This window comes from Sitophilus oryzae, unplaced genomic scaffold (genome assembly GCF_002938485.1).
Source record: "Sitophilus oryzae breed Bouriz unplaced genomic scaffold, Soryzae_2.0 scaffold_576_pilon_pilon, whole genome shotgun sequence".
NCBI classification, from domain to species: Eukaryota; Metazoa; Arthropoda; class Insecta; order Coleoptera; family Curculionidae; genus Sitophilus; species Sitophilus oryzae.
In genome coordinates, this window is record NW_022147169.1 from 45,551 (window position 1) to 61,255 (window position 15,705).

The window sequence follows — 15,705 nt, forward strand, 5'->3', positions numbered from 1 at the left end:
TATAACTTAATATGTTCTGTTACTTTGCTAGAGTTATTATTATTTATTCATTTTCATTTAGTTCATGTAAAATTTGTATTTTTGCATTGATTTATGTAAAATTTTAAATTATTGTTTTAACCGTCATGGCAACGCTGTTTTCAAAGTGGGGGGGAGTGTTATCGTATATCGATATAGCACTAAATATGCCCCACCCTAGTTATAATTCAAATTTGGCGCCTTGCCTTGACGGGAAAAGCGGAAAGGAAGTAGGAGGAGCCTAACGACTCGCTTCGAAGACGACGACGCGCCAAGAGTTTCGAGGCCGGTCGAGGTTGACAAAATGTGCGAAATAAATAGTTTTTATTGAAACTGTTGTAGCGTTTTTTAAACAACTACCACTGCGAACGGCAGCTTTTCATCGGAGAGCAGTCGTGGATAAGGTATTTCACTGGAAAGAAAACTAATTAAGAACAATAAACAAAAAAATAGATATTGGGCGCCAGGCATGTACAGAGAAAGAAAACACAGTTGTATATTACTTAAAACTAATGACTATATTTATTCATGATGAATTCTGATGGTAAATAGCATTGTACAATTTTAATAATTATTATAGTGGTTATTTGTTAACTATGTATGTAAATAATATTAAATATGTTCTATGAAAAGACTATGAAAAAATACAATGCGTGTAACGTTATAGAAAATATAAGAAAAGTAGCATTACTTTATTTAAATTGTTAAATTTTATGCGGTGTTAAATCTGATGTGTTGCAACCTGTAGATTCTAGAATCTATGTCTCGTTATTCATCTGTTAATATAGCGCAATAATAATATCTATAGAAAGTAATACTATTACAAGGTGTAATATAATGAAACCTAAAATCTAAATCACATTGTAACTACTGCATCGACATAAATGTTCTTAATAATCTAACCACTAAATATAGTCTGTACGATATTATTTAAAATGTACGTTACTGTTTAAGACTGAAAATATAGAAAATCTAAAACATAAAAACTAGAACGTAAATCTACACTTAGCTGTTCTTTATGTAATCTTGCTTCAAACAGTAGCAGCGTGAGGTGGTCTCGCATCTCTGTACTTAGCCATCCAACACAACCAAAGGGGCCAGAATGAGACACCATAAATTGGTACAGACGTAACTAACTAGCTTACAGCTGGGAACGAAGCAGCATGGGACTCAAGCTACATCCACGCTGTGGCACTTATATGTAAGAAAAAATCATTCTTACTGGGGACACTCGTCCACAGGACATCTGTACATAAGAGAATGTCTGTACATAAGGCACTACCCGTACCTTGGATATAGTCCGTACTTTGGACACAGTCCGTACTTTGGAAATAGTCCGTACCTTGGAAATAGTCCGTACCTTGGACCCTAAAAATATGAAACTCTTGTTTAAAACCAAACAAGGTATAATAAACAAAATAAACCTACCTCGAAATACTTCCGAGGGCTCAATAAATAATAAACAACATGTTCTTTCTTCCATGTGACATTCTGGAGGACAAAAGAAAAGGGACGCCAACGTGCCAGCAAAACACAAATACAAGTTGGGACATCCGTAACTCTACCCTAAAAATATTCAATAATAATATCGAATCTATAAGGATAATATTTCATCTTTACCTGTTGCTTTGAAATAGCAGCTGATTCAGATTATACAGCAAGATTTAAATAATCACCATTTCTAAAAGCTGGGATACAACAGAGCGTCAAAACAAAGTGAGGTTAAGCACGGAGAGTTGACAGAAGCGATGTTGACAGCGCGCGCCTCCACAGAATAGTAACAGGGTTGTGTCGAACGATAACAGGGTTGGCGACCAGGGAACGTAAAAATTACGCGTCAAATAAACTATCCGGCCTGAACGAGAGGGAATCCGGTGATGATAGGCCAGGCATCATATATTATATATAAAAAAGACATGTAACGAACTAAAAACGTTACACTGTTGTGTCTCTCAATAAATCAAAAACCATGAAAAGCATTTTTCGTATACATCCTTGTTTGCTGATTTCTTAGACAAACACATAATGGGTATAATCATGACATTCCAAAATCCATAACAAATTTCTTGAATTTACCGTTAAAGTAACTCTACAAAGTACTATAAGTAACAACACTATACACAAATTTGATATATTATTATATTATTATCATTCGACACAAATTGTTATTGGGTATGTAAGTATTTCTTTTCTATGATAAGCACTATGTATTGAAAAATAATAAATTTTACATAAAAAAATATGTCGATTTCACAAATAACAAGTAACAATTTGTAAATTTTCACAAAGATAGAAAAGTGAAAAACTGACGTCAAATAAGAATTAATGGAATTTGCTAAAAAAAAATATCGATAATTTATTTTAGCAGCAGTACCAGTCACTAATCCTGAAGTCATCTAATACCATGGTACAAAGAAAACAAGGTATGATCGATAGCGGCTCCAATTTCGTTAAGTTTGCGCATACCACCTGTGACGTCATACGCCATACAAAAAAATATTCATATTGTCCAATTGCCACTAATAAAAAAAGACCCAAAATAGAGAAAAATTAGGACATAACCCCAAAAGTTATGTCAAATCATCGAACTTGACATTTGAAAAATTATTTTCACATTTATTCATCATTTATTATGTCATCTGTTTGACAATTTAAAATTGGCGCGCGGAGCTTGCCGACCAATGGTGCCGTTTATCACCTGTGACGTAGTGACCAACCTGCGCAATATCATACGTTGTATTCTTTGTATCATGCTCTAATACAGTATTGCCAGCTATTTCAATAATCGTATCAGTTATACTTCTATGTCACTAATTTTACAATACTTCTAATTTTTTTAATTAAAAAGCATTGAGATTAGCCTAAGTAGATATGCTACTACTTTGTTTGCTTTTATACACCAACATTTATTTATTATTTATATTTATCCAGAATGCAGCCTTGGTCGCAGTAACCAACGTCTCCGAATATCTGGACGAGACCTCCATCAAAAGAATAGTTCTACCCAAGACTAAAGTCATTTACGAAAAGAACCAGAATGATTTAAAGCTGGTGTCGAACGTGTTGTCTTGCATCGAACGCAGTCTGGATAGGCTGGACAAATCCCAGATTATCGACGAGGTGATGCCCCTGCTCTACGAGATACGTTTAAACGACCCCATGATCACTTTAAGGGTTGTCCGTAAGTAGGATTTAGATATATGTACATGGTGTCCCACTAAGAATAGCTCTCGGCTGTATCTCGAAAAGTAGTAGAGCGTGCGGAAAAAAATATTTATAGCTAAAGAGACCATGAGAAATTACTGGAAAAAACTTACTAAATAATAGCTTCACAATCTTCAGTAAATTTTGAACCTTACTTGTTAGAATAATTTTCCCCTATCTGCTAAAATAAAGTGGTGGGGGAAGGTTAGATCTGTTTTTATTTAAATGTTAATAACTCCGGATTTTATTAAAAAAAGTAGAAAAAAGACTCAAAGTCTCGGTCTTTTTTCTACTTTTTTAATTTAAACCAGGTCTCTTTGAGAAGAATGGACGCCTTCTTTAAATTCCGGATTTGATGATCGAAATCCAACAAACGAGAGCTCGTTTAAAATAGCGTTCCTTACTCTATATTATACTTTATACAGAGAATAGGTACATTAGAGAAATGCTAACTTCATGTTAAAAAATGGAAACAAACGCCACCTGGTGTCGCCTGGCAGTACTAGCTAAATTGAGGGGAATTGGAGGGGCGGGGCCCTCCGATGCATTTTAAAAAAAATATTTTTATAAGTATCACTGACTTACTGTTTAAAGTTGATAAACATATTTTTTATTACTTTAATATAATTTAATGTATTAAAAAATATGTCTATTAACTTTACACAGCAAATCAATGATATTATTAAAGACTTATTATTTTCAGAGAAAATTCATAGTAAATAAATTACACATTAGTAAACAATATCATTTATTTTTTAGTGCTGTGATTTATATTACAATAATATTGAAATATATATATTTTTTTAACAATGAAAAAGAATATCCCGGAACCTGAAAAAGAAAGATGATCAATTAATGACTTAAATTAGTTCAAAATACATTTTGCAAATAACTAGTGAATTGGAAAGATAAACATACTATTAAAAAGACATTTTAGTAGTATGTTATCATCTATTTACTGATAATACATTGCATAAGTATATAATAGGTAAATAACATGCATAAGGCACTATGATACAACTACCTGTATCATGATAACACACTAATATCACAAAAAATATATGCTAATTTAAATTCCTTTAATGATCTAATAAAACACTATCTAGCCTCAATGCATGCCATTCCAAAGGCAAAAAAAACTGTTATACCAAATAAATATAAGCTGAATAAAACATAAACCAAGCCAATGTGCATAAACAACCAAAAAATGCATCAAAAAATACTTTTATCAGATCATACCCTTGGATATATTATGTATTTTATATATCGCACATCCCGTTCAAAAGTTTACTAACTCAAAATAGAGAATATAGAGAACATTGTCAGGAGAAGTAAAAGAAAATTTAAGTTAACGCAATATGCTCCTTTTTGCATATTAATGGCCAAATAATGTAATGTTGATTTAATAAAAATTTAACTGGCATCCTTCTGAGGTATAAATCAGATTAAAAGGACATTGTTTTTGTAATAATTGTTTGTTCTGTAAACATTTTTTGAAGACAATACAGTTTTGAACGGGCTGTGCGATATAAACAAGGATCTTACTATTATTTGAGGTTATAAAGTATTTAAATAATATAAAACATAATCAAAATCATTTTTCATCATAAATTATAGAGGTACTTACGTGTTTTGATATTATTATCAGGAAATAATACGTTTAATTAAACAGGTACGCTGCCAGGCAAGTTCTATGGCGGGTCTTTGCAAAAGTTGAAATCTAAAAATACAAAACTACGTTTACATCTTAGTTGTATTTACGAATAAAGTATTTGTGTGTAATTTCTGACTTACCAGTTAACTGAATAATCGCATTAAATACATCCAAATGGTAATTTAATATTGTAAAAAAGCAAAATTGTTTTAAATCACTTGCCAGGACAGCCTGGCCAGCTTCTTTGTTGTCAAAATGGCCGCGGTATCATGATTTAAGCAATGTGAGTGACAAAGAAAGCCAATGCCTGGCAGATGTTGCTTTCTTTGTCGTTGATCCTGGCACGTTTAAATTTGACTGTTGCCTGTTTTCCCATACAAGTGACACCCCCGTGACTTTATATAAACAACAATAGTAAACTTTTGAAAATAGACGCTAGGGGACGCTGTCATACAATTTAACAAACATTGAGCGTTTTTTCAAAAAATTAAATGCTATGGTATATGTAATTTTACTTGATACTAAAGAGTAATAAAAGCTTAAGAAGTCAGCGAAAACCGCATCTTGATACCTTTTTTCAAACCAAAGATATTAGCAAAATTATAAAAAATAAGCTCTTAATTACCTTATTTTTCTAAAAAACGGTATCATTAGCCCTCTTTATTATGACTGTTCTAATAAAAAATATGATAGAAAAGATTAGTTTACTCAAAAAATTGACAATGTACCCGAATACCATACTACTACTATTAATCTATACTAATATATAAAATCCGATACTGATTAATCACGATCCTGCTCAAACCACTCAACGTAAGAAGCTCAATTTTGGCATACAGGTTGATTCTAGGGTGTAGAGGTTCGATAAGAGGGGATTTTTCGAAATTCCAGTTCCAAGAGGGTGAAACCACCTCTCAAATATTACAATATTTTCTATTTAAAAAACGGTCAAGTTTCCGAAAAAACGCTTAAATACGTATATTTTATTTTGTTTTTTTACTTATTTTAAGATTTTTTAAAAATGTATACAGGTGTTTCGAAAAATCTGCTCATTGATTAATCACGATCCTGCTTAAAGCGCTTGACGTAAAAAGCTGATTTTTGGAAAGCAGATTGACTTTAAAGTGTAGAGGTTCGATAAGATGGGATTTTTCGAAACTCTAATTCTAAGGGGGTGAAACTATCCCTCAAACATTAAAATATGTTTTATTTAAAAACCGGTGAGTTTTTCGGAAAAACTGTTGATCAAGTATATTTTATTTTGTTGTTTTACATATTTTAAGAATTTTTATAAATTTATACAGGGTGTTTCATAAAATATGACCATTGAGTAATCACGATTCTGCTTAAACTGCTTGACGTTTAAGTTGGTTCGATAAGGAGGGGTTTCTCGAATCTCAGATTCCAAGAGGGTGAAAACGCCCCTCAAATATTACAATATTTGTTATTTAAAAAACGGTTAGTCTTTCGGGAGAACGCTTGGATAAGTATAATTTATTTGTTTTTCTATATATTTTGAAATTTTTAAAAAATCATACAGGGTGTTCCAAAAAGTTGGGTAATTTCTTAACCACGATTCTGCTTAAACTGCTTGACGGAAAAAGCTTATTTTTGGCAAACGGATTTTTCGAAACTCAAATTCCAACGAGATGAAACTACCCCTCAAATATTACCAAGTTATATAATAATATCGCCATATTGTTTTTTCTCATGCTGACATAAATGTGAGAAAATTTTATCCAGTTTGTATGTTAATGGCAATTCTTGCTTTGCTTTATCATCACCATTACAAATGACTAATTCGACGCGAACGAAGTCGCTGGTACACGGTAGTATCTAATAATTAAGATATCAATGAAAGAGAACTAGAAACGACGCCTCAGTGAAATCATATAATTTTGCTAATATCTTCGGTTTGAAAGAGGATTTCAAGATGCGGTTTTCGCTGACTTTCTAAGATTTTATTACTCTTTACTACCAGCTAAAATTACTTACACTATCGCATTTATTTAATTTTTTTGAAAAAACGCGCCAATATTTGGTAAATTGTAAAACAGCACCTCCTCGCGTCTACGTTCAAAAGCTTATTATTATTGTTTATAAGATATAATATAGAGTAAGAAACGATCTTACTTACTTAAACGAGCCCCACTTTGTTGGATTCCGATCATCCAGGTCCAGAGTTATTATTATTTATATAAAAATAGATCTAACCTTCCCCCGCCACTTTATTTTGGCAGATATGAGAAAATGGTTTGAACATAAAACATTGAAAATTTGCTGAAGATTATGAATCTATTATTTATAGTACCCATTATCTAGGCAAAATTGTGTAAAAATTAATTTTCTTAATTTTTATAACTGTTACACTCTCTAGCAGCCGTTTTACAAACTTGAAAATAATTTCCAGCAATTTCTCATAGCCTCTTTAGTTATAAATGTTTTTTTTCCGCAGATTCTACGGTTAATACTTTCCGAGATATCGCCGAGATGTATTCTTAGTGGGACACCCTGTACATATCTATTAAATTTAGAATAATGATATTCAATCATAGATATGGCTAGTTACACATTTAGCTAATAATTTAGCTTATATAATGCCCCTATTGCAAAACCACTTTTCCAGATATCTACCGGCTGATGCTCAGCGACAAGAAATACGGCCTCAGCGTCAACCTGATGGCCACCAAGGTAATGCCGTCGTTGCTGCCTCAGACCGTCAACCCGTCCCTCAACCTGGAGCAGTTCACCGTGCTGATCGAAGTCTTGCAAGACATGTTGGACCAGATCGACCGCAACCAGCGCAACAAGCTCAAACTGGACAACCTATCGCTGCCCAGTCCGGAGCGACACAGGCCGTTGCGACACCAGTATAGTTCGGATAACATGCACGTGCCGCCATTTAATATTCCTAATTTGAGAATAGAACAGAGGAAGACCTCCAGCGCTGAGGATATGCAAAGGAAGAATTCAACGGGTAAGATTGATAGTAGAGCTAAAGATATCAGATATTTTAGTTAAATAGATATTTGATTTAAAATAATCAATAAAAATGGTGGATATTAAAAATTAACCAATATTCTGTAAGTAAGAATATTGCTTAATTTTGAAGGTCTCATAGCTTATTGAATGTCTAAAATTCAGGTTGACAAAATTATTCAGTATCATTTTTCTGTATTATATATATTTTAAATAGTTTCTTGGATCACGGTTTTGAACATTGGTTGATAAATACGCATTAATAAGTAGACAAAACGTGCCAAAAGCAAACACAAACAAAGTAGGGTTTATGGTAAACAATGAAGAAAATCCAAATTTATTTTCAGGAAAACACTAATTTGTTTTCGGTTTCTTCGTTTTATTTCTTCCTAAAAATAAAGCCTGGAGAAAAAAATCCGACGCTACCGTGGCTTATATCAAGCGTGCTATGTATATTATTATAGCTTTTCTGTGACTGAAAATCCCGATACGTGATGTTATCTCTCTTCCGCACTCCGGATATTCAAAAATCTCATTACTTAGTACAAGTTAACTCCAGTGAACTTGTCCTTCCTGATAATCATAAATTTTGTTTTACTTGTATTTATGTCGAGTCCATACTTTTTACTAGTTTATATTACACTGTTCATCAGATTTTGCAGACCTTCTATGGTATCGGCATACACTATTGTATCATCGCCATAGCGCAGGTTGTTGAGTGAGACTCCATTGATCGAGATGCCTTCATCTATGTATTGTAGTGCCTCCTTAAAGATGTGTTCAGAGTACAGATTGACTATCATTGATGAGATTATGTACCCCTGCCGTACACAAAACAAGACGTCTACTTGTCCTGTATGCTCCCCGTCCTCTCTAAGAACTGCCGATTGTTTCCAATACAGATTTGCTTTGACTTGTATATCTTTACCGTTTTTGCCAGTCTTTTTCACTACACGTCTATCATTTGTTCGTATCTCACTCCCTCAAATGCCTTTTGTAGTCTATTAGATCCGCAAAAACGTTACAGCTCACATCTCTGCGTTTTTAGAACAGGACTTGCATGCTGAATAATGCCTCTCTTGTGCCAACGGCGTTTTTTTATTTATATAATAAATATTTATTAACTAAAATATATACAACTGTTTAAAAATATACAATTCAAAAATATTATTTAGTAAGTAAGTTTTATCTCAGTGGCAGTTGATGGTTGCATCCTTCTTCATTTGCAACAGTTTGAAGACTTTTAAGGCCTCCCTGTGCAGGTGGTATCAAGGCAGTGTCCTTTTTTTTATTAATTGGTCCCATTTAATTATTTGGTCCCATTACATGCGTGTCCCATTTTAAATTGTTACGAATTTTAATTCCGGGGTAATTGACTTGAGATATTTGTTTTAATTTTTGCTCGTTTAGAGTTATATTTAAATCTTTTGTTTGCTTTTTTATATTAAATCTTATAAAATCTGTTTTGGATTCATTTATAGTTAGGGAATTGTTGAAGCACCACATTTCAAATTTCTTCAGATCATTATTTAGGTTCACTTGTAAATTGTTGTAATCTTTGTCAGAATACACCATACATAAATCGTCAGCATACGCCTACATTCTACTAAAAAATTTGTGTTGAAATATATCTTTAGAATAAAGAACGTATAGTAGTGGTGACAAGTTGCCACCTTGTGGTAGGCCATATGGAGCTATGCTACTATTGCTTTCTATGTCTCCGATTTTTGATTTTTGGGGTGTGTTATTCAAATAACTTTTTACTAGGTTGATGTAATTTTCAAATCCATATGAAATGAATTTCTCTAAGTGTTTTTGTACGAACCCAAATTGATTTGGTGCAATTTGCTCTTTACATATTCGGTATATACTTCTATGAATTATCTTTAGAAACGGTTTTAGCAAGTGGCTCATAAGAATTTATTTGCTTAGAATGTTTAAATAGTACTGTTTCAGAATTGTACTTGTACACATATTATTTAATTTATAATTTATCTTGACCAGGTGGCATCCTTGGGGGCTGGTGGTTCGGCGGCTCCCCCTCCTCCCCCGACAGCAACTTCCTGCGCGTGGCCAATGCCTTCCCCAACCGCAGACTATCCGACAACACCCTGATGACGCCCAAGATCCGCATCGCGCCTTCGTGCGCCTCCAGCCCGGGGGGCACGCCAGGCGGCGGAGGGCTGCCCATTCGACGACATTCCAGCATCGGTCCGCAGGAGAGGAGAGGGTCCACGGTTAATCTCTCCCCGCCGACGGTGAGTGACAATTTTAACATTTAGAGTAGAAAGCGGAATTGGGAATAACATGCGCATGATAAAGGTGCTGTTAAATGAAGGCGCTGTGTGGACAGTTTCGGAATGGTACTGGAAGAAAATATTGTCTTTTTAAAGATAATGTCACTTATTTCTACAAAAAATGTTAATACAATTTTTTTATTAAATTGGGCGTATAGGCGATACCAATTAAACTTTTAGTTAGGTCATCGAGGGCGCGGTTTTTTTAAATTTCCCGTTGGTGATTGAGGTGGTAGCTCTGCTGTAAAATATGCCAAATTGCCACATTTATTTATTTATTTCCTGATATTGTCATTCGTTTTGACATTCAGTTTTGTATTACATGTTGTTGGTTTAAATGTATTGTGTTGTAATACTTTAAGCTTAGAAATTTTTACTACCAGACCTCGCAGTCGAATATTGTTCTTTTTCGAATCGCTTTTAGTGCGAAGTGTACAAGATGCCGCAGCAGCTTAATAACCATTGCAAAAAAAAATTATGTGCACTATGTCTGCATATTGGAAGTGAAACTTCTTACTAACAGCTATTAAATTGAAGGATTTGAAGGATATATATTTTTTATGAATGCTTTTATAAACTTCAAAAAAATTAGAGTTAATATAAAACCGTATATAATTCTATATAATATGTTTTTTTAATTTTTATTAAAAAATGATAATTCTCTACATCTATGTATCTGACTAATTAACTACTACTAACCAACAATTTGTTTTGTGTGGTCTGTGGTCTCTTTTTGTTTAAATGTTGATTAATTTTTAAATTAACGTTAATCGTTAGGTAACCAGTAAACTCATAGAATTCAAAATTGTCACTCTAAATTTTACATAACCAAATTGTCACTCTAAATCGGTGTTTTTTTAGACAGATGTCACTTGTCTTGTCATTATTCAATTCATTATTCGAATTCTCAGAATGTTGTTAACAAAAGTTCGTTTACCAGATTAATAATACAGAAATTACAGCTCAACAATTAGAAATAATTCATTATTTATAGTGATTTACAGTGATTTTATTAAATTATAGGAATATTCTCGTTGATTATTGGTTGGTAACACCAAAAATAATGTAGGAACATTATAAATAAATGAGAGTAAGAAGTTGCACGCATATTTTCATAATATAATAAAACGTTAATTCAATCTAAAACATTGTGTAATTCCCTAAACTGTCTATACAGCGTATTGTATTACCTTCAAATTAAATTTAACCATAGCAAAACATTACTTCAAAAGCAGACTTTATAATATTTATTTTGCAGTTAGACTAGTAATGTCATAAGATGTATTTTCATATTAGTTTTATTTATTGGCTTACTCTAATATTAAAGGTTTGATTGAAAGAATTGGGAAGATACGCCACCTAATAATGGGCGAATTCGTGACAAGGCTGATTTGATTTGAAGTGCTGTACGGTGGAGCCTCTAATGGTTCTGCGGCCAATGCATAAAACACTCATTTTCTCTAAATCAGCCGGCGTGGAACTGAAAGCGACAGTGTTGCCATATTGTATAATATCTGCAATACGTTTGACGAAAATATATTTGAATGAAAAATCCCCGTTTAAGTATTGAAAATTTATTCGTGTTAAACATAGAATAAACAACTAAAATAAAAATTCTTCTATAGGTACTGAATATTTCGTATGATTGAGTCGTTTAGTTGGCTTGGAAATGACGAATATTGACATTGTAATATAACAACCCATGTTCGTCAACAAAGTTGAAGAGGTAATATTTTGGCCAACTGTATAACAAGAAATTTAAATGAAAGAAAGGAACCTAGGTTGTGTTAAATATTTTTTATTGCGATTACCTCGGATGCGCCTCGACAGAAGCAATATTTTGGGAAATTTGAGGAGAATAGGTTATGTAAATAAAACACTAAATTTGTAAATAGCCCTACTAATTTTATTAAATGAAATGAAAGGAGTGTCGTACTCTGCCTGGAATTCACATGTAAAAGAGCACGACAGAGAAACCATGATCACTATTCAGGAGAATCTAACTATGCTGTTATGAACTTTAATAAAAGAGAAATAATAAAAATATAGAAACTGTTATCATACCTAGGTTTATAGTTTAATACATTCAAAACATGCCTCATTTATATCGTTCAAAACCGAAGAAAGTTAGTTTAACGGGTCCCCACCCGTAGGTACGCAGTCCCTGGTTGCGGAGATCGACGCTAAAGTTGAAGGTCTGGTGCAAATATCTTTAGATCATAAGTTATTATATTTATTGTTTCTGATTGCCCTTTTGCGAGCTAAGATATTCGCCCATGCACGGACGAAAGATGTTAGTACACTCAACAAGGCTCTTATTCTCACAAACCACAAACATCGACACGAAGGAACAGTAAACGATTTTGTTTAGATTACTTTTAAACTGAAATTATTTACAGCATAAATAGATTCAAAATCCGTAAATCTACGGATTAATCCCTAGCTCGGGCAACACTCTCTCTGGCAACAACCCACTCTGTCGAGTGAAAGCAGAACTACAGTGCAGTATTCTTTATCCGCTGCGCTGTAAAAGAATATCAGTGCGCAGCGGCGCAGCGGACGGCGCAGAGCTACCAGTATACCAGACAGTATCGCCAGCTACATCTCGGACAGCTTTTGTGTCACTAAATCGCCCATAAGGTTGCTCATCTTTTTAGTTCTTCAATCAACAATTAAAGACTTATCGAAGTTTCGTAATTACTTATTATAGATAAGTTATTAATAATGTAGTCTGTACATATGTAAATAATATTTTTCAATAATAACATTTTAATAACAGTTGAGTTTAAAAAAATAGCAATACATTAATTACTTATATTAGATACATCACTAGAAGTAGAACTTCTGTAGTTACTGTTACTGTGATCGATATAAATTAAAAATAAAAAAAAATGTTATATAAATATAATCTCCTAATAAATCTTCTTTCCAAACAAGAAATATTATTTAGATACAATTTTATAACATCAAAATATCTAAATAAATTTTTAATTAGTGGAATCCTCCATAATTCCATAAAAGCTAATAACATAAAAATAAATAAATAATAGTGTTTTTTTTATTTGTTTAAGTAGGAATAATTAAAAAGGGATCCAAAAATATTAAAATTTAAAAAAGTCACTTTAAAAAATCTTAAATTATAACTGTTGCTAATGATTTTCTAAAAATGAAATCGATCATAGTAGTAGCTTGCTGTTAGTGTTAGTTGTTCGACTCTAGATCTTTCTCTGATTTAGTAACATTTCAATCTCAACAAAAATAATACAACTAACATAATACATAACCGTTTTAACACCTAAACCATATTAAATAACAAATATCTACTATACGATACGAAAAAATTCGGACCAATTTTGATGGAGAGATGGAAAACATATTTCAAATTTATAATAATTTAGTTTTATTAATTAATAATTTAATTTAATTCGATACAAGTAATATTTAAGATAAAAACCACTTGAAATTTGTTCAATATTTTCAATTGACACAAATATTTACGAACACTGAAAGGCAATGAAACAATAACCTTAAATTATAATTGGATCATAGATGGTGCAATATTAGTTTTCCATATTAAAGTTGGTAAAGAAATATTGTTTTATTGAAAAAAGTATGGGTTCTAGATCCTGTTTAGTCAAAATCAAAAGGCGCAATTAAAATTTGCAGTGAATGATAGAAAAATTTGGTTATAAACTATGTGCATAATTTTGACCGCGAATAACTTTTAAAGAAATGTTTTTATGGAAATAACCAAAGATACCTTTTTTGTAGAGCGTAATTTTGTAATAGAATATGCTCGAGGCATATGTCTTTGTCGAAGCTGAAGGTTCATTTGCTTTGAAGATAAAAATTAAATGCAAAAGGTCAAAAAATCCCATGTTATTTAAATGGGAAAAGTATCATGATTCCGGCACGGTTTAAATTAAAAATTAAGAGCTTGTTTACGTTGGATATTTTTTTAGACCAAAAACTAAAACTTCAGAGGGCGGCAGCAAAAAAAATCAACTTGGGAAATAACGGACACCCTAATATCCACACGTCAAATTGTATGATTCAATTTTTGAGACTTTAGTAGAGTAAGACCTTCAGTTGGATATTTGCAGTTTTAATTCAGAGTCATACGGGGATAATTAAACAATTATGTTCATAATATATTTAGGTATGTAACAAGTTAGTTTGATTTCAACTCCAAAATAGTGTTTGCCATCTTTCCTTAATATTTATTCCTTATAAATTAGATTTTGCACACGTTTTAAGGTCCGATTTTTTTTGTTGACTCTGCGTATACTTGAAATTTTCACAATATACTGAACACATACTGGTTGGCCCACAGGGCGGATTCGGATACTGCTCGGTGTCCCGAGAGGGCTCGAGCCTTTCGGTGCCTTCAACGTCTTATGTAAGTCTCACGCAACTCAATCGATGTATACTTCATAACCCCACTTTTACTCACATTGTGCGATCTCATCGCGACGAGCCACGTCCTATATATACATCAGATACAAAGGTCCTCAGTGTAAAAATAAATAATATGTAAAATCCTCCACCCTGTGATCTGGAATACATATATTACCAAGTTTATTATTTACGTAATAATTGTAACTCTCAGTTTCAACAAGAATCAAGGAATCGGTGCTTGGGCAGTCCATGACTCTATTTATTGCTGCTCCACAAAAACAATGTAGTTACTAAAAAGTAACTTTCTGGATGTTTTGAGACTTGTGTTCTGTTTGGTTAAGGTAGTGCGATCAAAAAATCTGCAGCAGTTGCCAATAGAAATTATTTATCGACTATCTCTTGATATCTAAATTATTTCGGATGACGTCATTTTAATTAGTAACAATCTAGATATGCGTGTTATAAAATTTTAACAACCAACGTACCGCCAAAAGAAGTGGGAAGTAAAGTGTTAAAAAGAGTGGAGGTCTATGCCAACTTAGGACACCAATTACAATTAGAAATTGAAATCCAACAAGCCCAGGTTACCAGTAGAATCCGAGGATAAGCTTCACCTGGAGGACTTAGAAACATGCTTAAAAATATTAAAATTCCTTCTTGTAACGCCACGCTCTATACTGTTGGCGACCTTTCGCATGCCTGTGTGTCATTAGTGTTACATTTTATCGCCCAATCCAAACGGCACTATTTGGGAGGTGGTACTACGCAAATATACTCAAGGAGTATTCCCTAGCAGCATATCTTCAGATGGAGACTCTCTGGGCGAACAATTTATGTAAATAAGTAACTAATTTTTATTTAAATAACTAAGCGACCGTACCGGTTGGGAATCAAACTCAGTACCGCTCTATAGCAGAACAACGGTTGGAGCCATACACTGTGGGCAACAAAATTCTTATCAACATAAAAATTAAAGTTTCTAACACTTGCATCGTTCTGTTTTTTTTTACGATTAGTGGCAACAACAAACATTGTTGCAAACAACTTTAAATCAACATAACACGCGTTAGAAAAACTCATGATAGGTGTTACTTATATTACATTGCAGATGTTTCAAGATTATATAGAAAAAAATTAAATAAATATTACACGAAG

General features: G+C 32.9%; 1 protein-coding gene across 1 annotated transcript in view; it reads left to right on the forward strand.

The window, feature by feature from the left end:
* The window catches only part of LOC115887503 (SCY1-like protein 2), a gene marked incomplete at its 5' end in the record, with an annotated part of 80,468 nt that overhangs the window by 24,706 nt on the left and 40,057 nt on the right, over nucleotides 1–15,705 (forward strand). The window contains 4 exon segments of the mRNA XM_030906965.1: nucleotides 2,950–3,199; nucleotides 7,503–7,853; nucleotides 9,860–10,113; nucleotides 14,486–14,551. Of these exon segments, the coding sequence (XP_030762825.1) occupies nucleotides 2,950–3,199; nucleotides 7,503–7,853; nucleotides 9,860–10,113; nucleotides 14,486–14,551 (921 nt within the window).